The 26,665-nt window shown below is 39.4% G+C and overlaps 1 protein-coding gene across 5 annotated transcripts in view; it reads left to right on the top strand.

Moving 5' to 3' along the window:
• The window catches only part of OXR1 (oxidation resistance 1), a 260,194-nt gene that overhangs the window by 110,628 nt on the left and 122,901 nt on the right, over positions 1–26,665 (top strand). For 3 of the 5 annotated variants that reach the window (XM_056482982.1, XM_056482986.1, XM_056482983.1), the window contains one exon: positions 17,592–17,779. In XM_056482982.1, coding sequence (XP_056338957.1) covers positions 17,592–17,779 — 188 coding nt within the window. Of the gene's footprint in view, positions 1–10,269; positions 10,431–17,591; positions 17,780–26,665 lie in introns of those variants that run through there. The other 2 variants (XM_056482984.1, XM_056482981.1) reach the window with 1 other exon arrangement.

Raw genomic sequence — 26,665 nt, 5'->3', positions numbered from 1 at the left:
CCTAAGAAACAAAATGGTTGTGATTTCTTATCAGTGTCATGTACAGCTAGTTTAAATAGATTTTGAGCTATTTTTTGTATCCCTGATTGAAATGCGCAGGTTACTGCATCTGCAGTAGTTTCCTGATGTTTTTGCTCTTGGAAGCTTTCCAAAATCTGATTGCTTATATTATTCCTCCACCCATTTTTTTCTTCTTAAAAAAAAAGGAAAAATGAAAAAAAAAACCTCCTGCAGAGAGTAGTCCATGTGAAACTAGTTATCGAAGTGGCTTAGCTCGTTTCCATGAATTTTCTTATCTGCATTTTTCTTGTGTGTTCCTTTAGTCCTGAAATCATGGAGGTAGTGGAGCAATATGAATGGAGAAGTATTAGAAAAAAACAAGGAGGTTGGGATGGAGGGGATCTTCAGAGTAGTGTCATTTGCTTGATGGAAGCATGAAGAGGAGTTAGAAGAGAGCTAAGCAAGGGAAGGAGGAAACTTGCTGTGGTTTTACTGGGTCATCCAGATGAAAGACAGCACTTACTGTCTGCTGAACCTGATCCTGAATCATGGGACATTTGTATGGATGTGAAGATACGGAGATGTAAAAACCTGTAGTGAGTTAATATTGTCTTTGTGTGGAAACTTTTTAGACATTTAGTGTCAGGATGAAGTGAAAAAGGCAGGAATACTGTTCTTGCAATTTCAGAGTTTCTGACAAAACCTGGAAGCAGCAACTTGAATTTTTAGCTTTGTCACCCCTGGTGAAAAACAATTTTATCAATGAATCTTTCTGAGTAGTGATGAATGACTAAATAATCTGTGTGAGTGGTGAACTGAAGCACTGATGAATAAACAAGAATGTCAACTGTAAGAAGGTAGTGATAAAGTGCTTCCTGTCAGAAGCCATAAGATGCAAATGAGGGAATGAGTCTCCAAGAACATTCAAGCAAGCTCCACTAATGACTAGTGAACAAAATGAAAGGAGAGAGGCAAATGTCTATAAATCTAGCCTCAAATACCTACTGCCAATAGAAAGTTTAAAATCTTAATATTTGACTGATGGGCTCATTCACAGTAGAGAATTTTATCTTAAAGCTTTGAAAATGCTTTCCCTGAAAACCTTGGAAGTGTTCTTTGTGGAAGAAGCAGCCCTCAGGCTTATGAGGGGTTGTGTGATACATACTGAATATATGCATTCAAAAGTGTGTCTTGGCATAAAATTGATTTGTGTCATCTCATTCCCTGCAATCATTCCAAAGGACACTGAATTTGCTTTGTAATGACTTGAAGATCTCAATTATAAATTTAATTGCTTCATGGAAGGCAGTTTGGCAGAAAGGTGCAGTGAACGTATGGGTACTATAAAATGCAAAGGCATTTGGGGTAAAAAGAAGTAAAGAAAGCAATATCAGATGACACTAGGAATTCTGTTTGGGAATTCTGCTTTTGGGATTTTGGTTAGGCTTTTTCCTCGGTATTGTAACTATAGAACTTGATTAAGAAGTTTTCAAGCTCTTTTTTTTTTTCCTTCACTAATCTCTGCTAGGAGCTGCATTTTACTGGTGCTGTAGCAGATTTAGGAGATCAGAGCTACAGTGAAGGAAAGCTGCAGAAGCAGTGATTTGCTGCAGTACAATATTCTCCCTGCTGCATTTTTCCAGTCATTAAAATTCTGCTGTTGCTGCTGTTTGAGTGGGGGGAAATCCTGAAATGGCTGAACAAAATGCAATGAATATTTCTTTATGCTTCTAAAAGATACTAAATATAATTCTGGGAAGAAAAAGTGTTCTTGTGAAAGCAGGTTCAGCTGGCAGCTGTCCTTATCACACAAAGTTTATTGGTAAAATAAACTGCTCTTTGTTTCCCATAGGAAGCATTGTGCAGGTAAGGGCAGGTTTGTGTTTTGCCAGCTTGCTGTGCTCAAGAGTCAGCCTTGATTTTATAACAGACCAGCTCATCAAAATGCTCGTAGTTTGCTGATGATCAAGCAGGAGTTTTAGCTCTTGGCATTCTCAGTGCAAGGTTTTCCTTTGCTGTGTATGGTAGTGGTCCTTTTTGTCTCCATGTGCTTGTGCAGCTCTCATCTTTGCTCCCAGGACTAGGTCCAGATGTAGTTCTGTGCCTAAAAATGTGCAGACCTTGGTCTGGTGGGTATCTTCAATAGCTGCTTTCTGAATGAGCAGGAACACGATTCTGATTTGGCACGCATTCTGTGAATTCTCTTTTCATGTGCTTTGGGCATATTTTGAATGGGTTCCTTTTCATCCATTACACCCCTTTTACAGAAAATGTCTTCTTTCTCTTTCCTTCTCTGAAAGTTCAGTTCACTTGTATATGAATCAAATGAGAATTACCAGGTATTTTTTGTTCATGGTGACCCACGTTTGAATGGATAAAAAGTGAGAGTCATGGTTGTGAATATTAAAAAAATCTATTTTTGTGGATTGTAGATATTCTTTTATGGTTCCTGAGTCAGTATCATTGTCTCTTTCATTTTTTCTTGCTGAGGCAACTGGAAAATAAATTAGGTCTGTTGACTTTTCCTAATCTGCTTCCAAACACAGATAGCTTTAAATCGTTTTGATGGGGCCATTTTCCCTTAGAAAAGTAAAGACTGATCCCAGTAGGAATGTGCTGTGTTTCCAGGTTAAAAAGGCATATGCTTTTGGATTATTTGGCTTTCTAATTCCAATTAAGCTCCATGTTGTAAATTGCTACTATGGTACCTATTTACTATTTAGTAGAAGCAGAATCAAAAGGGTGCCATCAAAATAAATTGTCTTTTTGCTTCCTCATAACAGTATCTTGAAATGATCTGTGATTAATCTGTTCCTTCTCTGCTCTGCCTGTCCTTCTCCTTTCCTCCCACACTCCCTTTCTCTTCAAAGTTTCATTGCTCTTTTTTATTTTAAAGCGTACGTATACAAGGATATATTATGGGATGGAGATTCTGGTTCCTGAAAAGGTTTTTTTTCTTCTTTTCACATCTTGCAATTGATTTTCACAGAGTGGAATTTAAAATGTCAGTGGCCCTATCAGCTTTTCACTAAGTTATATAACTTCTTGATTTCTCAGCACTCTGTAAAGATGAAATGCAGTAGCTGCAGCGCAGATGAAGATGTCAGTTCTCATACATAACATACTGTATCTACCCTTTCTCACTTGTTTGTCACATGTCATTTTATAGAAGGAAATTACTAATTTCTACCATATTAGCATTAAAAGCTTTATATTCTCAGAATATATTTACTTTAATGATTTATTGTTTTCCATGCTTTTTTACCCCCCTGCACTATATACTACAGAATAAATGTAATGGAAGGTCAAGGGACTCTCTATTTTGTTTACATAAATTATGAGTACAGCAATGTTCTAAATATATATCTTCTGGGCACCCAGTTATCTTGGAAAGCTGTGAGATGGATCAGCAGGAGGTCACTGTAATGATCCACTACTAAGAAAGAACTTGACTGGATTTCTGTCTGATTTTAGGTATCTCCAGATGAATCTTTGTGATTGCTTTAAAATATTTCTATGAAAATGTAAACCTGTCACTAATCTTACAGCCAGACCAAGTCTCTTAATTCTGGAGTTAGTTTACCAAAACCATACATTTTTCTACAGGGAATTAGTGATTTAGACAAAATTTGGGAAGCATAAGAATTTCCCAATCCAAAGCTTGACTACTTCTGAGTCTTGACTTTGTTGGAAAGTTGGGGGTTTTGTGCCTAAACTATTCTGAAAGTGGAAGTCTTGATTTCATGAAACATTGGAGGTATCTGGTGAAGCAACTAGGCTTGAATATTTGTGCTCCCTGGGTTTCCAGGAGAGGACCCTGCCTGGTGCATGCAGCTGGAGCAGAGCCATCCATCCAGTGCAGCAGGCAGGAGCAGAGTATGCTCAGTGCCTCTGAGCACCAAACAGTGCCTCTGGATGGGCAGGGGAGTGAGCAATTCTACTGTCTTTTTCCTTTTCTATTCCTTTGAGTTTTGTGTAAAGATTTACACAGGTTTTAATAGATGTGTTCTACCACTAATATGGTAAGGATTTGCCCTCAGATTTATAGGCATCTGAACTAAGTCTACATATATACAGAGGGCTATTGCACAGCATGAAGGAAATGGTTTCAAATATCTTATTTTTATTTTCTGTTGTTTTATATTCCTAAGTTTTTTCCTTTTTCTCACATTTTTCACATGTGAGGTGAAGGAGGTTTTACCTTTCTGTGCCTAAGAGCAATTAGCAAAGCTTAGCCATAATATTTTGATTTCCTAATAGTTCCTTTTCATAGAAGATTAACCAAGGGAAAAAACCACACATTGTGAGATTAGTTAACTACATGTTGAAATACTGCCAATATTTCCTGCAAAGGAAATGTGATTTACTGATTCTCATTTAGCATTTAGACAAAAAGCGTCTGATTTATCTAACAGGACTTCTAAAATCTTGACAGTTTTATTACATGCATCTAAATTCAGCTTCCATGCTTTAGCTTGTATACTGTTTTCTTACAAATTCTGATCAGGTGGTTGTTTAACACTTCTGCCTTGGAGCTGAGTTCTAGTTAGGAAGCTAAATACACAAATGTTTCCAAACTCACTTGCCTCATTTAACATGCTGTGGCCTCATTTGTCTTCTGGGCTCTGGTTTTGATCCTTTGAAACTGTTTAAATTTCTCCTTGGCATCTTTTTTTTCACATTGTCAGGCACTAACTCCTCATCTGTATTTTTTTTGTTCATCTGTCCCATGAGGCTTATGTTTTATCATGGGGATCTTAACTTGGCACTGTCAGCCAGGCACCAGCTTTGAGGTGCTCTTTTTTCTGGACTAGAGAAAAAAAAAGCTTCACTGTGCTTTGATAAACCTCAGTATAGTGCTTTTTGATTGGATTCTTCTTTCATTAATGTCATTTACTGTGCCTATAGATTGTCAGTGTCTGGCAGTGGGTGTAGCTCCAGTGCTTATTTTGCTCTCTGGACTTATTGATTTAAAAATTATAATAAAAAAACACTGCAGGGCAACTGTGTTATGCAATCTCTTGTTTCTATGCTTGTCCTACTCTATTTTGTATCACTGTGAGCAAAAAAAAAAAAAATAGGAAAAGATTGTTGCTTGTCACAGGCATAAATCTAGATGGTGGTTCAGGGTAAAGGTCATCCGTGTCTGCTGGAGAGGACATGTCTTTACTTTGGCATGAAACTGAATTATGGCTTTAGACTGTCTTATTGAATCTCAGTATGTTCTGGCTGTGAGTGCCTCCTGCAGAGGGAAAAGGCATGAGTGGTGGTGAGCCCTTCCCTGCAGCCTGGGCAGCAGCTATTGCTGCTCTACAGAAGCAGAGGTGGCTGCCTGGGAGTGCTGCTTGCCTTCCCCTTCCTTCCTCTTCTTCCTTTCTTTGCCTCAGTGTCTCCCCCATCTGCAGCTGAAAGGTTAAGAGGATCCCCAGTCTGTGGATAAAGCTTGGTCATCTCATTTTAACCTGTTGCAACATCACTGCAGGGTTTGTGAGAGCTGCCCCTCTAGGGGCGTGTTCCTTCCTGCTCCATCCACCAAGACTGTGGCAGTAACTGTTCCCAAATGTCAAGCAGCTCCTCTGTAAATCTCTGGGAGGGAAAGAATAAAACACTTGTGCTTATTGCAGCGTGCAGGCCCAGGGGCTGTGGTCCCAAAAATCCTCCCTGTGCTCCTGACACAGAGTGCTGTTACTGAAGACACAACAGCTGGAACACTGCTGACCCAAGGGAGTTCATTGAAGCACAGGAACACAGAGGCAAGATGAGTCCTGAAGAAAAAGGAAGGGAAAAACTGAGAGGGGTAATTTTTCTTTGGTGTTGCACTGAAATATTTTGCTTTCCAAGACTGGTGCCTTAAGTCAAGGATCTGAACAGACTTGTATCATCCTGGGCATTTTCTTGCCTCTTAGGCATCAACTTGATGTTTATTAATGCTATTTCTTACAAGGCTTCTAAATGCACCATAATCAGTGTTTCAATAATATCTTGGGGTAACTTTATGATGCTTGTATCCCCAGTCACCTGTTCTGTTGGTGTTGAATATTGAGCTGCAGCTCTAAGACTGGTTCCAGGAGTAAAAAGGAAGAAAAGAGGTGCAGAGTTTATCAGAGACTGCACTTTGTCCCCCACATCCTTCAGAGGAGAGAGCTCTCCTTTTGCTCTTAGCTTCTCTGGCTAGCTTAGGCATAGAAGCTCCCTGGACTGTGTTTTTTTTTCCTTTTTCTTGGAATTGTTCAAACCTGCTTTAATTGTTTGTGTGGTGTAGTGGGTTGGTAGCTAACTCCACAGAAGGATGCAAGCTGCTCTTGAACTTCAGCATGTGCATGTTTCTGCTGAGCCAAGTGGTCTTTGGCAAGCTGTGACCTTCCTCCACAGCTGGTTCAAAGAAATGCAGTTCTGCCAGAGTAGGATGCTGAGAAGCACCAGGTACCTGAACCTGCTGCAAGTCAGATCTTGCTTTTTACTGTTGATGTTAAAATTGAAAGCTGAATATTTACATTCACGTGTATCCCTTGATGAGCCATGGGGTGCATTGATGGTCACCTCCTTCCCAGGATGGAGACAGCTGGAACCACCTTGCTGGTGGCCTCAGCATCAGGCAGGGACCTGAGGATGCCATGGAATCAGTTCCCCTGTCAGGAAGCTGGGAGAGACTCATGAAAACACAACTGTTTTATTAAAGACTGAGCAGTAGCACACTTCATGGTGCTGCTCTCTATTTTAATTTAATTGACTGGCAACATTTGCAGAAGAAAGTTCAGCTTCTGCAAAAATGCTGACAAACATGAAAACTGCAGTACATTATGTCAGGTTGGGTTTATTAAACACACAAATTCAAAATGAAGCATTCTGTCTGTATATAACAAAATGAACTTTATAACTAATGAAATAGAAAAGTAACTTCCTTTCTTAGGTGGTATCATTTCCTAATGTATCCTTTCCTAAACTATTATTATGTGGTGTAGAAACAAGGTATTGATTTTTTTTTTTTTTTCAGGAAAGTCTGGAAAATATCTTTTGGTATGCTTAAATATTTTTTAAAAGTAGGTGTTTAAAAATATACACCTTTTAAAGAATCTTACATATTTATATACATATGAATTATGTGCCTGGAGGGTGATGACACAAAGAAATGTCTTTACAACCTTCATACTCTTATGAACACAAAGTAAAAAATTGTTGAAAATGTTCCTCCTACTTCCACAAAATCGAGAAACAGAATAGTTGTGTGGGTTTTCCATTTGTTTTTAAATAAGTAAATGGTATTTCACAACCTATCTGTTCTGAAGTATGTTTCTTCTTTATATATAGATTCTCAGTACAACCTGTTATTAGTCAGCTTATCAAGGGGCATTTCTTACTTCTTAGGATGACAAGAAATGAAAACATATGCCCAAGATAGCGTTTTCTCAGTAGGTGCCATTAACAGACTTCTCATTTTCTATTTGCATCTCGTGGGCCCTTACCAGGGCTCTGGATCTCTATCTGCTGTGCAGCTGCAGTGTCTGAATGCACAGAGCATGGGCTGGCATCACCACTCAGCCCCCTGGGCCATGCTGGGAGCTCTGGGGGGAGTGCCAGAAACTGCTTGGCCAGGTTAAAGACCTTGGGTGAAAAGAGAAAACTGGATGGAATTAATCAGAGCTTAATGCTTAGGGCAGGTGGGTCTCCTGAGAGAAGGGTAGGAGGATAATTTTGTCTTAAGTATAAAATATTCCTGGATCTTTGAAGTTCTTTATTTCCCATCTAGTATAGGCTAACTTGATTTATGAACAAGAAATGCTGAAAGAACAAGACAAGAATTTTTAAAACCTGGCTGGCTAGTACCAGGTGAAACTCCCTCAAGAAAACAGAGCTTTCAATAGAGGATTCAAAAAAGCCAACCAATATAAAGCTCATTTTATACTGTCTATATGTTTTCTGCACTTTTCACTAAAATGCTAAAATGATACTTATTATTCAAAATACTTGAATTATGCATAAGTTGGAAGGCAAAAATTCAATTCTGCTTTGGCAATGATGAGGAAAGAGTTCTCATTTTGCCTAGTCTCTAACTTGCCTTTGACAAGTTAGGTGTCTCCACAGAGATCTACCTGATATAATTATATCCTGCAGAACACTCTGAGAAGCAGTTTATGTTCCTGGCAAGGAGAAATTCTAGATGTTTTAGCCTCCTTGTAGAACTTTGCCCAAAAGACACTTTAACCTTAGTACAAGGTAAATCTTGTGGCTCAAGGAAGATGATGTTCCATTTGGAGAGGAGCATGAGGAGAGTTTGGATGATTTCTTGTGTGACTGTGCTGCTGCTGCCCAGGACTGGCTCCCCCCTCAGCCCTGTGACCTGTTGGCAGCTCGTGGTCTTTACACTCTGCAGCATCTCCTCAGTAAGGACTCTGGCTTGCTGCCCCTCTGGCCCCAGGGCTGGCATTCCAGCTGCCAAGCTGCCCCGTGTATCAAGGCAGAGACAGTGCAGGATGCCCAGCTGCAGGAGGAAGGCCAGACCAAGAGGTGCCCACTGCCTGGGCTCAGATGTTGCTGTCTGGGTCTCAGTCACTGATGGTTTGTTATCAACTCCCCTTTCTCAAAATGCATTTAATACCTCACTGAATTTTCAGTGATGATATCAGAATGTCTTACCGCATTTATATCTCATGGAATAGAGGTAATAATGATGTATAAATTAGTTTCATATTTCAAAATAAGCCTTAAAGTTTTTTCAAGCTGTATGATCTACTGGGCAAGGCAGAAGAATGTGCTGATTTGGGTTCCCATGTCTTATGACAAGCAGATCCACACCATGTTATTTGAACCTCAGCTGTGGTTGCCTGCTGTGCTGATGATTATTCATTGAGATGGTAGAACTAGAACACACAAATCTGTGGTGCTGTAAGAGCATTGCAACTTTCAACCTGCTCTGCCATCTCTTTGAGAAGTTAAAAGGCCCTTTTGCTTCCAAATTTGACTACATAAATGTATGCATGTTATGATTGCATATAGCTCATAAATCTCAGGAACATTAAGTGCCTGGGGATATTGCAGCTGACTTGTAAACAACTCAGAAAACAGCCAAGCACAGGGTTGGAATCAGAAATGTAAATGCAATTGCCTAAATTAAAGTCCGTGGATAAAATGGCTTTGTTGATGTATAAATTACTTGCAGCTAGCAGAGAAAATAATTGATACTATGAACAAGTTAATTACATGGAAAAATATTGTGAGTTTGTATGGCTTCACTGTAAGCAAGGCATTCTGTATGTCTAAGAGTGTATCATATAGCTCCCAGACCACTGCATACACTGGCCCTTGAAAACTCTCAACTCAGTGTATGGGAGAGAAGATGGCAGTGTAGAGTGTGATCCTCCACAGTATAGAACGTGTGACAGTCTGACAGCAGTTTTCAGGGGAATAGGATTGGGATGCTGGTTGCATAGCCTATAATAAAGCAACTTTCAAGAACTTCTAATCAGGTGAAGTAACGACTTTTCTTAGAGATAAAACCTTAAAATAGTCTGGACAGTTGGAATCTATCCTTATAAATAAAGCTGCAATAGATATAATCCTGCAATATTAATGAGACAAATAAGAATGAAATAGAAATCATAATCACTTTCCAACCATTATGCAGAATTTTTCTTTGCTGAATATGACAGAGCTGGAAATTTCAAGACCCATGAAAATTGTACTGAAGTAGATTTGCATAATGCACTGGAAGAGCTTTTGTGAAAATGGAACTAGTGGGAGTTATTTAAATAACAGTATAGCAGCTATTAACAAAATACTGAGATTCAAAATAGTAATTTACTTTACACATCGCTTCTAAAACATGTCCAGAATCAAGATATCTGTCAGCAAATAGTACAGCATTGCAACCCACCCTCTCAAAATTCTGAAAGAACAGATCAAGAAATTCTCATCCCTGACAAAACACAAACCTTAGTAGCAGAGCATATTATTTCCACCGTATAAAGCAGCTGTAAAATATTATACAGCCATGGAGAAGCCATATGATCTTGAGCTGTTAATCCTTACACAGGCTTAGGCAGGAAAAGAAGAATGAATTGTATATGCTATGGCTATTGGAGTTGCACTATGTATTTAGCATGATCGCTGCCATTTTCCTCTCCTCCATCATCATCCTCATCATCATCACGTCCCTCCCTACTCCTGCCATGCCTCATCCTCCTGGATGTACATCTCCAGGCTCATGTGTGGTGTGGAGAGGGCTTTGACTCCTTTGCCCATGGACTCACTAACGCTTCTCTCCCAGGCAGTGAGAATGTCTTGTCACACTTGAACCACAAGTGGATTCTGGATTCTCCCGCTTGGAGTTCATGGATCTAACCTGGCAGCAACCAATCTATATGTCTTCTGTAAATGATCCTCCAAGGGTTTACCTGTAGCAGTGCTGTCATGCTCCCAGGAATAATCACAAGGTTTGTGTTCATTTTTGTAAGTCTTTATTCTGTGATGTGCCTTTGAAACCCATGAAGTTCCAGATTTGTCCATAAATCTTGTTAAAAGGGTGTGGGTTGCCTGTTCCACACAGCAAAGAAAAGCTATTTTTCAATTATTTAGGCACTATTCATCTTCTCCCTGACGCCTGGTCAAAGCTTCTGGTTTGACATTGTCCTTTGTTACAGAGTGAGGGATGGTGGCAGTTTTCCTGCATGTGCTGTGGCCACTTCCATAAGGATGGCTAGGAGGTGGAGAGAGGGAGGTTTTGATTTGCTTTCTGGTGCTCTGATGATTAACAATTACCATGTCTTTGCAATGTAATTTTTGGTAATGTGTATAAGGGAAAAAAAGGGTGTTTTGTATTCTTCCTCTACTTGCTCAAACACACAGTGCTGGGAGTATAAAGCAAATACGATGTTGAGATGCCTCTATTTATTTTTCGCATAGCTCTCATGCCTGCGGTGTTTTCCTTGCCGAAGCTGGGCTCAGAGTTACAATGTTAATGCATACCTGACACTTTGAATTGCTTCGTGGGCTTCGTGGGTGTGAATTCATGCCCAGCCCTTTCCTATCGCCACTCGTGACCATCACGTTGTGTTTGCTCCGTGCCGTCAGATGATCTCATATGCTGCTTGCATTTTTGGAAAACTCTGCTGCATGATCAACACATCACACTGAATCAGACTGAAGGGCTTTTCTGCAGGTTTTGGTTTGTTTACTGTGAGACACTGATTTAGCACCGTCCTGTATTCTAGTTTGCTGTGTGGTGTTTGGTTTCTTTTCCTCTGCAATTCATAATGGCCAATTCAGATCTGAATTGCAAGCTTGTTGCACTCGGTTGCCTGCAGTACTTGGTAGTGGATAATTAGTGATAATACAAAAGATGGAGCATGTACTGAGTGGTTCTTTCCCTGTGAAAAGCCTCCATTTTCCATCAGTCCTTGGCTCAAGGAATTTTTTTGCTGAAGTACCTGCATGCTTTACAGCCTCTAATGGATGCTTTCTGCCTGACTCGTGTCTTCCTTTTCTGTACCAAGTGATACTCCTTGTCCGTACAATTATTTATGTCGTGTAGTTATATATACCATTCAAAGAAATTCTTAGTTCTGTTTGCTCCAAACATGTTACTTGCCTTCCTTTGGTTCTTCTGCAATTTCTATCAGTGTAAAACCACTTGCCTTCCCCTTTCTGGTTGCTGGAGCTGTAGAGATCTGAGTTGTTTCCCTGCTGCTAATTCCTTCCCACAGTCTATTTCATCTTGTGCCATGAGGAGCCAACTCATCATCATCAGGTTTTTTGTTTTTTTTCTGTGCCAGTCTAATTCTGCTGTCTTCCCTTTGGGAGGGGATGGCCAGAGCCATATTCAAGAGGGTTAAACAAAAGATGTTCTAGCAGCCCTCCATGGCAGTGCCTCGTGCTGCAGGCATGCAGAAGTGTTGGGTGGTAAGTGGAGCCTGACTGCAAACCACAAGCTTTTTACTTGATCCCTCTGAAATGCCAAAGCAGCCAAAAAATGCCCCAACCATGTGCAAATGCAGATTTCTGTCCTGGTTATGGACATAACCTGGTTATAATCAGTGTGTCCACAGGAGAATAAAATAAATGTCTTGGGGGCTCCCTGTGCAGACATCAGGGGGTTAGGCCTTCCCCTGTGTTTAAGCTGTCAGATCTTTGCAGTGTTGGGTTTAAAACAGAAGTTTACCTGTTTGTTTTTTTAAAAAATCTGATAAAAACGTGGCTGTCAACATCAGTTTGAATCACATTTCTTGCTACAAAGAAATCAAATTCATAACCAGCTCTTCAGAGCATTCAAAAATACTAAATGCATCTCTGAAGAGTAAACATTGCTCTTCCAATGAAAGATTTTGCTTCTCCTATTAACTGTGTAGTAAAATCTCTGCTATAGTCACAAGGGGCACAGAGGGGGTTTTTGCATTTGGTAGATAAGAATGAGCTAGGCTTTCCTCCAAATCTTCATTGCAGTAAGGGATTTTTACTTAGAAATTTGCAAAAACTTAATTGTACAGATACCCAGCTCCTGAGATGCTTCTTATGGTTGTTTGTTTCCACCATAAATGGTTTAAATGTTTCTTCCCCCTACCCCCTCCACCACCCTTTTGTTTCAGACTGGACTGGCAGGCATGATGGCTTTCAAGATCTTTTTAGAAAATAGTGCCTAATTTTTTGTCATCCTGCTTTACGAAAATGCTGTTTGACATTGTAATATTTTTTTAAAATGCATGGATTTTGTTAGGATTAGGATAGGTTTGTGATGGTGAATGCCAGGAATGAAACCCCAATGCTCATAAATTCTACAGCAGAATTTCTGGTTAATTCACTAGCCCCAGGACTCCTATATGTATGGCCTAGCAAACACCTGATGACATTTTCTTTATGAGGGAGCTGGTGAGAAACTGTTCAAAGTGACCCATTCCTGGGAAGTGCTGCTGGGGAGCTCAGGGTGCCAGCTGGGCAGGAGGAGGTAAAAGCATCTCTCAGGTGGTTTCTAAGATGCAGCAGGAAACTTTGATGTTGAATGCAGAGGAAGGACAAAGAAATAAAGTGCAAGTTCAACAGCTAGTCCAGTGTACCTACCTACAGAAGTGTCATATCACACAGCTTGGAGATGCACATTCCTCCTGGATTGGCTGAATGAGCAAACCCTCAGTGATTAGTAACCACAGGGTGCTGAGAGGCAGATTTGGGTTTTGTGCCTCTGTTCAGTAGATCAGAGGTACCAAGGCTGCATAGAAGGTTTCCAACAGGTGGAGTTATTGAGATGAGCAGTGTATGTCCTAGGAAGATACAGTGAGATAGGAATGGAGAAAATGGGAGTTTAATGGCTTATTAGCAATAGTGCAATTGAACAAACAGGTGCACCACACCTGTGTTTGAACAGGGTTGTGTCACACCAAGGTGCTGCTCAGCTGTGTTCCAAGCAAACAGCATCTCCAGACACAGTCACCAGCAGCTGAGTAACCCCAGCTCTGGCCTTAGGATGTGTTGTCTTGGTTACTTGTCAACAACTGGTCCTTCAGAGGTATTCCATGTTAGCTTCTGCTCTGAACAAGCCACTTTTGGAACGTGCCTGTCTCTACTAATATCCCAAGGACAGCACAACCATAATTCACAGAAGCTGCCACAAGACAGCACCAGACCAGTCCAGGGTTCCACATGTCCCAGAGGATGCAGATTTTTGTAGTTTTGTTGCATGGTTTCCTCTCCCCTAGAGTTCCTATGATTTAAGGATAGCTGCAGAAAAGGAATTTTTGCCCCTTCTACTTCAGATCTCAGTCAGGTTAGGACTTTGTCCTTGCTGCCAGACAAGCATTTCCCAGCCCAACCAGTGCAGCCATCATTATCTGGCTGTCAGCTGGGAGGCTGCAGCAAGCAGCAGCATTTTATGTCACACCAGGCAATATTGAATGATCTGTGTTAACCTTTGTCGAAAAGTTAGGTGAAGGCTGCTACAAAATACATAGAATAAGAGATACCACAGTATTTCTTTTATCTTTTATTTATTTTTCTACAAGCAGCCAGCCTGAAACAAAGCAGGAATGAGGAATGTGATCCCAAGGCATTTCATGTTCAGATTCCTTTCTGACGAAGAATAAATCATTTCAGCCCAACTGTGCAGCTGTAATGTATATAAGAAAGCCCAGCAGAAAACCCAAAACCAAGTGCAGCACAAAGCTAGTAATAAAGGAGGGTGTTGGAGTAGGGTCAGGTGTATGGAGAATTCATTCTTTTGGTTTTTAAATGCATGCAGAGCTCAGACTTACTTGCAAGACATGGTAGTGTATTGAAGATGCAGTTTGAAGACTGCAGTGTTTTTTCAAACTATTTGCTAGCCATGGCTGTATCAATATACAATTCAGGTGGGCTGAAGGAAGATGCAGTAGAGTAAACTGTTTGTTTTTGTCAAGTCATTGCCATAAAATTGTGTCCTTGCTTGAACCTGTGTCCTACCCAGCTGACCCTGTTATTGCAGTCTGGATTAATTCAGACCCTGTATCTTTCTGTCTTTCCTGCCAGAAAAAGCACTGTCACCATGGTCTCTCAAGAACAGTTTGACAATATTACATGCACTTGCTTGGCTGTCGTGCTCCTGCTTTCTTAATTTTGGTACTTATTGCTTTGGAAGTCTTACTTTTAAGTTATTCTCAATTGCAAGAATAGGTAACTTCTTTGTCGTTAATTTGCTACAGGCATTTCAACCAAGTCTTTTATTAATCATAAGTCACTTGAAAAAGGCCATGTGAAAATTTTATTGCCCAGATGACAGGTATTATCCCTTTATTCCTGTGTGATGCTAGAAGAATAGACAGTGTATTTGTAATAACAATCTGGTGTTCCCCACAGTGCAGCAAGCTCTTTTATTAGCTACCTCCAGACAGCTTTATTAATTGGACTGTCCTTCAGACAGCCTTGGTGGTGAAAAATGTGCTCATAACACATTGCTGAAAATATAAATCATAGCAGTATTTTTCAATTTGTAAAATTTATTTTCACTCACCTGCTGTCTTCCTTTGGGGCAGAGCAGAGACTTACATAATGCAGGACATATGTTCACTTATTGATCTGGAGGCCTCAGGATTATGGAGAGGTGCTAAGCACTTTGTAGCCTCTTTGCCCACAGCTATTTTGCACAACAGAGAAGCAATACCCTGCAATCACAGAGAAAGCTGTGGTCTGAGGTAGAGCATTACTTCTTAAAAACTAGTGATTTTTCTTCTCAAAAGTCATCCTTTAAATTTTCAAAGGTTTCTAGTTGTAAGGAATTTAAAAGACTTATTATATCACCTGAGAGATGGCATATTCAACAATGTAGCAGAATAACATTATGATGGAACTCCATTTCACTATTAGTGATTCAATGAAATATTCCAGCTTTCATTTTGGGTAAATATCTTTGACCAGCTGTAGGCTTAAACCTATAAGTGTTCCAAAAAAAAAAAAAAAAAATCTCAGTTTCAGGAACATCATTTCAAGCAAAAGAGTTTTCTTTTCTTCTCTTCTCACACAATGTTTACTCAGAGAGGATGCCCTGCCCATTCTTGATTTTATATGTATCAGTGCTCATAGTGCTGTTAGTTTATCCCAAGCTGTGCTTCCATTGACTAAGACCCTCCAAGTAAAGAGAGTTTTATCCCAGTGACAAGTTCTTCCCATACCTGGGGTCCCTTTGAACAGCAAGAGCAAATGTAGGCAGCTGGTTTATGTGGAGCAGTAGTTGTTCATTGTTTCTCTTAATGTCACTCTTATAAGTCATTAAAATAAGCTACTGGTGTTTCTGTATGAGCACAGTGCAGAGTTAAACCAGAAACTGTCAAGGCTGGATGCTGCCTACCTCAGAACTTCAAATGAGTTCTGGAGTAATTAAGGACAAACCAAGAAATATAACTCCAAAGATGCACTGTCTAACTCAGAAAACCCATAAACCAGAATCTACTGGAGGCTGGAAAGATATCCTTGATGGACTTGTTGGAGGTATTAGTCAAGGTGGTGCAGTACAGCCTTTCTTATATGTAGGAGGAATAAATGTCCCTGTCAACCTGAACTCTTTGTGCAGAGTCGCTGGAGCTGAAAACCACTCCTTCAAATGCAAGACACCCTGGACTAGTCCATAAAAAGGTTCTAGTGAAAGCAGTTTTACTGAATGACATAGAGAAGTTAATTTCTAACTGCCAATTTTCTAACTTCTAGTCCTTTCCCTGGACTAAGCAATACCCTGTATGAGTATAGTTATTTTGCCTTCATAGTGTCATTCATAATATTCTACATACACATTGATACATTAACATATCTTCCAGACACTGACCATCACCTGTTTATTTTCCAATCTATTTAGAGCAGTTGTTATTATTATGACAATATTTAATCAGTTAATATCTTAAACTAGCAGATTCCATGCTGTTTAATTGCAACCAATACCTGGAGAAAATGTTTGAAAAATAAGGAAGTGCAGAGTTAAGAGGAGGCTGCTTAGCATTAAATTGTTAGCCTAAAAAAATTATTTTCTAGCATTGCAGAACTTTATCACTTTACTTCACTTGCTTCAAAATTTCACAGTTGTTATGATCCCCTCCTCTCAAATCAATATCTCACTGCAGTGTCATAAACCTCTTTTATTTCCAGGATCAAATCATGTAGTCAGCTATGTACATTTATAGACACCTAATTTAAGGAAAGTATTGACAGAATCCAAAGTGTACGTTGTGAACTTCATTGTAACAGGTAATTTGTCTCTATTCAATAACTTCAGCAGCACAGTAACCTCTATTTTACGTTGCTAGAAATAGTGGATGTCAGAATTATAGTGAATCAGTGATGGGATATACTCCCCCCACTCCAAAATAGGCTTTGGGAGTTAGTTAAGTCTTTCCCTCAGAAGTTGATAAAATGTCTAGATCTGAAGAGGAGTTGAGAGTGATAATGTTATTTGCCTCCACTTTAAAAAGCATTTTGACAATGTCTGAGAACATACTTGTGCACAAGTTGTGATATTATGTCTGGATATGTGTACAACTAGAGGGGTAAAAAACTAGTTGGATGTTGGGCTCAGAGAATAGTGGTTAATATCTCCTACAGTGCCTGGATGCCAGTAATGAGCAGTTTGTCCACTGCTACTGCAGTGCAAAAATGATACCTGGAGTTAGTGGGATTCTTGAGAAACAATGTGTGTAAATATTGCAGAATGGTAAATGCAGTTGTAGAGCTACATCTGAGTTCAGAAGATCATACATCAATTCTTTTCTCTCAAGACTTTCAGCGACTTTGTGCAAATTATTTAATTTCTTTGTACTCCCCTCATCTGTGGAAACTTAAGCCAAGCAATTTAATCATAGGGTGGGAATGATGGGCAGCTCATCTTGGAAACAGATTAGGGAAACTGATCCTTCAAACAGCACTGCATCTGATCTAGGAGCAGTTTACTATGTGCAGCTACATTGGGAGATGGATGTGCTGTAACTGATTTAGCAGAACCTGAAAGGGGGAATTAATGCAAGGCCTCATTTATCACTGCTGTAACTGCACAAATTATTGCACAATGAACAGTGGAATATTGCTGTTATTCTACACGTAGTCTGGTATAGAATGATGATTAGTAATTCTTTGCTGTCTTAAATTGCCTTTAGATTAAAGAAGAAGTCCCAGTCGGTGGATATTAGTGGGCCAGGATGCAACCCAGTGGCAGCAGAAGCTCAGCCCAGCAAACCTCTGCCTGCCCCTCAGGCAGCAGCTTCCGAGGAGGAGCAGGACAGCACCACCAGCACCCAGAGGCGTCACCCACGGAGGAGTGACCTCAAGAGATATTACACCATTGGTGAGCTTGCTTTCTCTGAAAAAAATCAAACACACGTGCTACAAAAGCAGGGTCTGACTGTTTATTTGTGGTTTATTTCTTTTGCATAATCTCAGCTGGTAAGTAAGTTTGCAAATGCTCACAGAGTGCAATAAATTATCATATCATGATGTCAAATTGCTCTAAAGAATTAATCTGCTTTATTTTCCTAAATTCTTTATTGCTCCTTTTTATTTATTTATTTATTTTTAATTCTATAAGAGGTATTGAAGAAAGCATAAAAGCAATTTTGAAAGGAAAAATGTAATTCTTACAATGGATTGCATTGGAATTTCAGTGGAGATTGTTTGGAAGGTTTCTGATTAGAAAGGATTTCCAGTTTGGAGAGGGAGGAGGCATACTGAGTATCAAGAATTATTTTACCAGTATCTTTCTCTGAATATTTTGGTTTTCTGGATCTTCATCTGGGATGTTATAAAACCATCTTAGGCACCCTGGAACGTGTTTTGCCGCCTGCTTCCCCATAAATAATTTTGAGATTGTGCTTGGCTCCTTTTGGGGAGGTTGGAAGGGACCACAGTGGGTTATCTGGTCTGATCTCCCTGCTCAAGCAGGCTCACCCCAGAGCTCATGGCACAGGATTGCATCCAGATGGCTCTTTAGTATCTCCAGTGAGGGATACTCCACAACCTCTCTGGGCAACCTGTTCTGGTGCTCAGTCACTGCATGGTAAAGCAGTTCTTCCTCATGTTCAGGTGGAACTTCCTGTGAATCAAGTTCTTCCCATTGCCTCTTGTCCTATTGCTTGGCAATAGTTTGTAAGCTGTTGAATTATTGCAGTATAATGTTTTTTTTTTTTTTCTTCTGGTCCAAGAGAACTATTTACATGTTTTTAACTTGTCTAAAAGATAAAGGAAAATGTGTTTCCTTGGAAATATTTCATTCTGTTATGTCTGATTCCTTGAAACTGGGTGTCACTGTAAGTTATGTTGCTTTTAAAGAAAACTTTGTTAGCAGTCTACCCATTTTAGTAATGAAGTGTGTATTTTAAGTGGTGAGTGACTGTATGGGTTTGCATTTTTTGATGCCCAAAAATTTTGCTTTATGGTGTTTTTTTCCTCTTCTTTTCTCCAAATGATCTTACAGGAATATCAAAGATAAGCCAAGATTGCTTTATACATGAAGCAGGATTTGGGATACGGGGTGGATTTCATAAGAGTAATGAAAGTAGAAATCCCACATCATCAAAATGAGTTCCAAATCTAATTCAGTATTAAAACATATTATTGCCAATTTAACCATAGTTGAATATTCTTCTGTGAGCACCCAAAACACAGTCTGCACATGGAACTACAGATTAAGGTTTGTGTTTATCTACTTGCTAAATTAGATTCATTGCAGTTTCTTTTGGGACTCTTTACACAATCTTTATAGTGTGAACTCCAATCTATATGTGCTTCAAACACTTGTTGCTCGAGATGTAACCTCTGTGCTGCAGTAGCAGAATGTTGCTCATACATTTGAATAATTTGTTTGGATGTTGTGCAGCACTTATTTGACAGACTTGTTGACTGGAAAAGGCCTCTGAAGGTTGTGTAGTCTGGTGTCCTGTTTAAAGCAGGACCTCAGCCAACACCAGATAGAACAGCCAAGGCTTTGTCTTGCTGAGTTTTGACAGTCTCCAGGGGTGGATACTCCACTGCCTCTCTGCCTGTCATGCTGGAACGTGGGCAGTGTGTCCACAGATGACAGCAGTCGTGGGCAGCTTGCCCATAAACAGATGTTAGTGAACAAGTTGTAGACCCTAGGAAAGAACAAACCACATAAAGTGGCAAAAATTGTGTGTTTTTTCCAAATATCATCTTCCATTATCCTTGTACAGAGTACTGGGAGAGTCCAGAGCCATCTGGAGTGACCCAGTGACACCAGGGAGAGGTGTTGGTTTTCTGCTCTTATATGTACAGCCTTGTCTTTGGACTTGTCTAAATAGCAAAGATTAAGTTGCTAGAGCCAGTATTACTGCATAGTGCATTATGTTTGACTTGCTGACAGGCAAATTAAAGAGACAGGAATTGCTCTGTATCTTCTCAAATGTTTGATGGCACAAGCTCCTGACTGTGAAAATGAATGGTTTAATCTTGGACAGCACAGTACTGATACCAGATGAACATGTTTACTGAGTTGTTCCAATATTGAGTCTATGGCTTTGGTAACCTGAAAGAATAATTATCTTCTTAGAGCATATGTAAATTTATGACCCATGTCACCCTCTTGACTTAAAAGAAATTTTCTGTGTCTTGTCTCAAAAGTAATTTCAAATAGTTAAAATCTAATAAAATAATTTGTTACTTTCTGAGGATGAATGTACTGACACACCTGTAACAGACCCATATTCTAAAATAGAAAGAATCCCAGATTCCTGTGATGTTTTGCACATGATTGACTGTTATATAGCATAAAAAAGCACATTAGGTCTGTTGCTGACTTAATACAATTACACAGAGGTTTTCCATGTTTTGCCCTGGATTTCATGTTGTTCTACTAAAAGCAATCTGTGTTCAAGATCAAGTAAATGGATTAAGAAAATATGTTAGAAAGCTAATGCTTTCAGCTGACTTTTTTCTTTTAAAATTAGTATTCTGTTACATTAACCTCAGAACAAATTGGCAAATGACAGTGTTTATGGCAGTGAGTAACTGAGCTTGAGCTAACAAGTGCTAAATGTGGTTTGTGTTACTCTCTTGCTCCTTAAGAATTTATTTTAAGTAATTATAATGATGTGTAAAGTACTTTATAGATATGACAACCAAGTTCAAACACATAAAAAAAGTATCACATCTATGTTTAGACTTGTGCATGTAGACAGTTTGTGCTTTAAAATGGAACTGTCAGCATCACATTGTCTATTAAATTCAAACTTACTTCAGTGCCTAGCTGGATTTATTAATATCTGCTCATTTTATTAAATGATTATGTGTAAGAAATGTGTAACCAGTTTTGTTTTATCAATTAATTAGAAGTATTAAAAATAATCAAAGGTTTTTAAAAAATATGTGAGTTTTTTGATTTGGATATGCAGGAAGCACTTCAGAGATCTTTCTCTAAACCACCCTTTGCTTTGCAGATCCAGAGATGTGAGCATTTACCTTGCACACACATGCTTTGCAGAAGAAATTTTAGCAGTTTGTGTATGCTTGCAGCTACTGTGAGTAGGCACAGGCAATTGTCTAAGAGATTGTGTTTCTAAAGGCTCTGTAGCATCAGAATATTTTAAATTTATTTTTTGCCACCTTATGTGCGCACAGATTTATCCAGACCTTCCAGAACTGATTGAGTAATGAGGAAGGAATATCTGGTAATTCCAAGAGATTTTAAAATTTCATCAGCACTGCTCCTATTTTAGACACTTTTAAACAGGTTACTTGTTTTGCATTTCATCTTTCCCACAGACTACACTTCAGCTGCTTTCCAAACTTAGTGAGTCTAGTTGCACTTTTTAAAAGTGGAGGGGAAAAGTAGGTAAGAAAGAGAAGGGCTGATAGAAATAGGCAATGGGGAGCAAGCTGTGTGCTTGGTTGAAATGAAATAAAAAATGGAGAGTCAGTGAGGGGGATAAATAGCTCTTCCATATGGCAGGCTCAGCAGGCAGGAAGGCTCCAGCACCTCCAGTGCTGAACTGGTGTGAAGAAATTGAGTGGGAACCTCTAGATTAATAAGATGAGTGTAGGAAAAACAGTCTGCATGGTGGGCTGGCTGAAGTTTTTTGGAGAACTCTAGAAACAGCACCCAAGACTCTTAAAAATAAAAAGCTAAAATTAGACTTTTTAGATGCTTCAGGCGCTTAAAAATTTAGGCCACTTATTTCTGAAGTGCTTCTTGTTGAGCAACTCCCTCAAGAGAGAAAAAGAAGGTGCCTGGGTCTTCAGCACTCTGAAAAGAGCTGGAATATTAAACAATGGAGAATGAATTCAAAGCAGTAAGGCTGTATCAGCTGAATGCCCTGCCCAACTACACGAGCTGCAGCCATTCCTGGGTGGCTGCCTCACAGCTGTGTTGTTGTAGGACCAGCTGAAGGGTTGTAGGACTATATTTCATGGTATGGTGCCTCAGGACATACTTTTAGCAATTTATGAAGGTGAATGAAGTAGTTAATGTTACCCTATAGAGACATTCATTTGAGGTGTCTACTCACTGTGCAAGCCTGCTGTATAGTGCTTAGGCATCTTTAAGAACACATACCCAGTGGACTGTCCACCTAACAACCCTGGTTTTGTAGCTGTAAAAGGCCTTCTTTCATTCTATTTGCTGTTAAAATAAAACTGCAGCACTGGTATAGAGTAAATACATTATTTAAAAATAAGAAGGTTGCATAAAAATCTTTTCCTGATCAGACAAAAGAAATTATGAAAAAGGACAGAAGTTCATACTAGGAAATGTTATAGTGCAGTATTGATGGGGAGATGAGGAATGCGGTCTTTTTTTTTAATTATTTTTTTAATTGTATCTTGTAATAAGAGCCTTAAAGCAAATGTTGCTGTTAGACCCTTGCTAGCACACCTCATTTCATTCAGAAGACAACTATCAACTGCCCCAGGAGACAACTTTTGTTGGAAGGTGTTGCTGCTGCAGCTACACACAGTAGTTTAGACAGAATGCCAAAGTATGTCTGTGTGTACATAATATGCAGCATGAGGACACCTGGGAAATACTAATTGCCAAAGTTCCCTTACCTACAGTGGTCCAGTTAAAAAAAAAAAAAATTAACGTTCCACTTCTTAAAAAAAAAAAAAAAAAGGAGGAAGAAAAGTAAAAAAGCCTTTTCCTCCTTCATATTCTCTTGCAAATGAGGTCAGTAGAATTCTTAACATGGAAAATATTTTCTGCTAGCTTGACCTTGCCATATTAGTAGTCTGAATTAACTAATATAAAATCACTGTGGAAGAGAAATTAAGCTTTTGGGATAAGCAAGTCTGAATAAATACATATTAATTAACTCAGTCTCCAAAACAATTGTCTAGTAACTAATGCCAAAGTGATAACTGGGAAAAGACTGATTTTTATGTGGGCTCCTAATCTTGTTACTAAGAGACACGGTTCAGTGTCAGGATTGTTTAGTCATAGGATCACCAAATGGTTTGGGTTGAAAGGCACCTTAAAGTTGATCTAGTTCCACCCTCCTTGCCATAGACAGGCACCTTAACACTAGACTGGGTTTCTAAAAGCCCCATCCAGCCTGGCCTTGAATACTGCAGGGATGGGGTGTCCACACCTTCTCTGGGTAATCTGTGCCAATGCCTCACCACCCTCACAGTAAAGAATTCTCTCCAGTATCTAAACCAAGCCTCCTTTAGTTCAAAGCCTTGTCCCATCACTACATGCCCAGGCCAAAAGTCTCTCTCCATCCTACTTGTAGGTTCCCTCCAGGTACTGGGAAGTTGCTTTGAGATTTCCCTGGAGCCTTTTCTTGTCCAGGCTGAGCAACCCCCACTCTCCCAGCTTGTCTCCATAGGAGAGGTGCTCCAGCCCTGTGATCATTTTGGTGTCTCTCCTCTGGACTCGCCCCAGCAGGTCCCAGGGCTGGAGGGGTCTCACAGAGTGGAGCAGAGTGACAGAACCACCTTTCTTGACCTCCTGGCCGCCCTGCTTGTGGTGAGGCCCAGGAGTGCCATTCTGGGCTGTGAGTGCACATTGCTGGGGTGTCTTGAGCTCCTTGTCAACCAGCACCCCCAAGGCACTACTCACAATTCACTACTCATAATTCATGTATTGTTGTGAAAAGAAGATGGATATTCCAAAGAATTTAATGCATAGAAATACAAATTATAACTGGCCGCAGGAATTATTACTAATGCAAAAAGCAGTATAAAAGAGTGTTTATAAAGTGGGAGTATAATAGAGATGATTTTATGGGGAAACCTAAAACATGTTTCTTTCAAGTGATTAATAAATCCGTTCTTCATGTTATGAAAGGAAGATCTAAATGAAAAGTGATCAGCTACTATTTAGTAGATACAATTATAGCTAACCTTTGTGCTATGTGCTTTCCAGTGAGTCTGTTTAAGCTGTGACTGTCACGATGGTTTGGAGACATAAATATCACATTGCTTAGATATGCAATAGATTTTCTTCTGTTTGCATGAATTCCAGTTTGCTTCCATAAAAATATTACTTTAAAATATGTCAGAACTATCTGTTTAAATGTGAATTTGTACACATTTATTACTAAATTTACATGGTGTCAGAGAATCTGCCAATATAAAATTAATGTGTGTCATTAACATCTGTTCAAGTGGTGATTTCATATCTCAGAGATCTCACCCTGCTGGAATTATTGGAGCTGCTGTGAGAGAGCTTGTCAGACATTACAGTGAATCTGCTGTTGGACTCAGAACTGGAAAAGGACAACATTGATCGACCTGAAAATAGAAACTTATTTGCAATCAAGTTGAGAGTTTTATGGAGTTTACCTCCTGGGAGTACCTGCTATTGTAGTCACTGTTTAAAAACAGAGTTGGGGCTTGCCTCTTACCTTCTCCTCTAAAATAAGCACAAAACTCCTCTGAAAGACAGACATTGTGACTTGTGATGCTCTTGTTTTCAGTGTTCAAATCTCTTCCTGCTCTGCAAGATTTTATTTGGGATGCTCTAGAAAGGTATCATTATTTTTAGAAGACATTATCTGATATTTGGTGTATTTACAGTACAGAAGTTTTCCTGCAAAGGATACTCCACTTTCTTTCCAAATAATGTTCTTATCATTTGGCCATTGAATATATTTGCTTCTACTCTCCTGCATAATTGAATGTGATTCCTTTTGGCTCCTGAATTATTTTGCTTATTTGTTGCTGGTACTAGCAAAGCACATAACATCCTTAGGTATATTAGTTGTTAGATAAGTGGTGGAGTTTGATGCAGTAGGTGCTGTAAATTTCAGCTGCATCTTCTCCTTTTTAGACAAGGACAGATGGGAGATGGAGCTGCCAACTCTGTCTCAGAGGATCCAGATGCTGTTTGGACACATTTGCAGAGTTTGACTCTGTCTCATTTACTCCACTAATAATTTCTTTATTGAAAACTCAGTACTTTTTGAGAAGCATCATAGTATTTCAGAAACTTTCAGAGGAAGAGGCCATTTTCCTAGTACCTCATTACCTGTTTGTGAGTGATAAGGGAAGGGAAATAATTTGTGGAATGTGTGGATAATAAGGAAAGTGTCTTTCATAGCAACAGTAACTATGCAAAATTCTTACTCATTCAACCTTTCTGAAGATTTTTATTAGTGATTCAGATCACATAGCTACTCTGGATGAGCAAGCAAGCATTTATTCATGTCTTTGTTTTTATCTTTTTTAGTATTTCAAACTTGGAGCCATTAGAAGCCAGTTCTTAGTGTTGTATCCTTCTTTTGTCCTTTACAGATACTCTGCATATCCTTTGAATATAAATGAGTTCTGAGCTATAGAGACAGCATCCACCAGAAAAAGTGATGCTCATTAATGTCCTTTCATCTCAGTATTTCCCTTTTCTTAGCATCTGGTTTTGGTTTTAATCATATAGAATGCTATCGTATCATCTGCTGAGTCATTTTGGGCAAGAAGTATTTCAGGATTTTCTAATTTTCTTGCTTTACATCAGGGTAAAGATGAAATATTTTATAGTTCTGTAGGCAAGCTTGCAGGATCAGCTAATCATGTGTACATTTGGGATACTAAAATTTGAATCTCTGCGGAAAGAAAAAAAAACTGATCTGACCCATAAGCTCTCAGCTGATAGAGGTTGCATCACCCTCACTCTCAGTGGAGGTTTTCTGTAGAAGAGAAAAATTACTGAAAAAAAAGAACATGATTTCTAACATAGTGTGCCTTGAGCACCAGCCTCTTAAGCACTGGCAGACAGCAAAGTCTTCCTCCTACCAATGCAAGAACAAAGAAGGAAAATCCTGATTCAGTGCTGAAATAGCTGAGTGATTTAGTGATAGCAGAGGCAGATAAGACTGAGACTTTTGAATCTGGAGACAGTTCTGGGAGAACAGTTATTGCTGGTAGTGAAAAAGGGCTAAGTCAGTGATTTTTGAGGAAAAATCTTGATCTGTAGAAGTTTGTGGGACCCTGTGGAATACATAGTAGGGATGCTGAAGAGAAACTGCTGAGGTCATTGAGAAGCTGTCATTGTTAAAGGTTGTGGAGATCATGGGAGGCCCATGACATCTTGGAAAAGGCAAATGCTAGATCACTTTTCAAAAAGGACAAGAAGGATTTTCCATGGCTGTTCTGTAGGCTTCACTTTTAATGGTCATCGTCTTCCAGAGCAACCCTATGTGCATGTTGGGGCACTGTGGACTAGGTGGTTGGAAAAAACTCTACTTCAATGGCTGGAAAAAACTCTAAAGGCAGCAGTCACCAAGCCCATCAGGGGCCCTGTGAGGAACAACTGAGGGAGCTGGAGAAGGGACACCTTGAGGGACACCATACAGAGCCTGGTGCTGCAAGGAGGCTGCCAATGAGATACCTGTAGTCTGCTCTTTGCAGTGGTGCAAGGCAGAACAACAGCACACAACCAGCCTAGAGATTCACATATAAGAGGTTTAGACTTAATATAGGGAAAAACTTTTTTTTCCCAGTGCATGAGAATGTACAAAGAGGTTGTGCAATCTCAATCTTTAGAGATTTTTAAGACTCAACAGCTCCATCTTCTATGTGTAAAGGGAATGCTACCACACCAAAGCACTTGCTGTGATTTTTCATGTTTTATTCATTCTGAAATCAAGTGCAATGTTTTCAGACAGTTTCATAATTCTATACAGCTACAATGCTCTAAAATTGATTGTAAAAAAAAAAAAAAAAGAATATTTAAAAGTTCTTAAAATGTCATAGAAGATCTCTTGGCCCAAGGGGAGTGTGATATTTT

Source organism: Oenanthe melanoleuca, chromosome 2 (genome assembly GCF_029582105.1).
Source record: "Oenanthe melanoleuca isolate GR-GAL-2019-014 chromosome 2, OMel1.0, whole genome shotgun sequence".
NCBI classification, from domain to species: domain Eukaryota; kingdom Metazoa; phylum Chordata; class Aves; order Passeriformes; family Muscicapidae; genus Oenanthe; species Oenanthe melanoleuca.
Note: the sequence above shows the minus strand (reverse complement) of the source record. Positions and strands in the feature narration are given on the sequence as shown.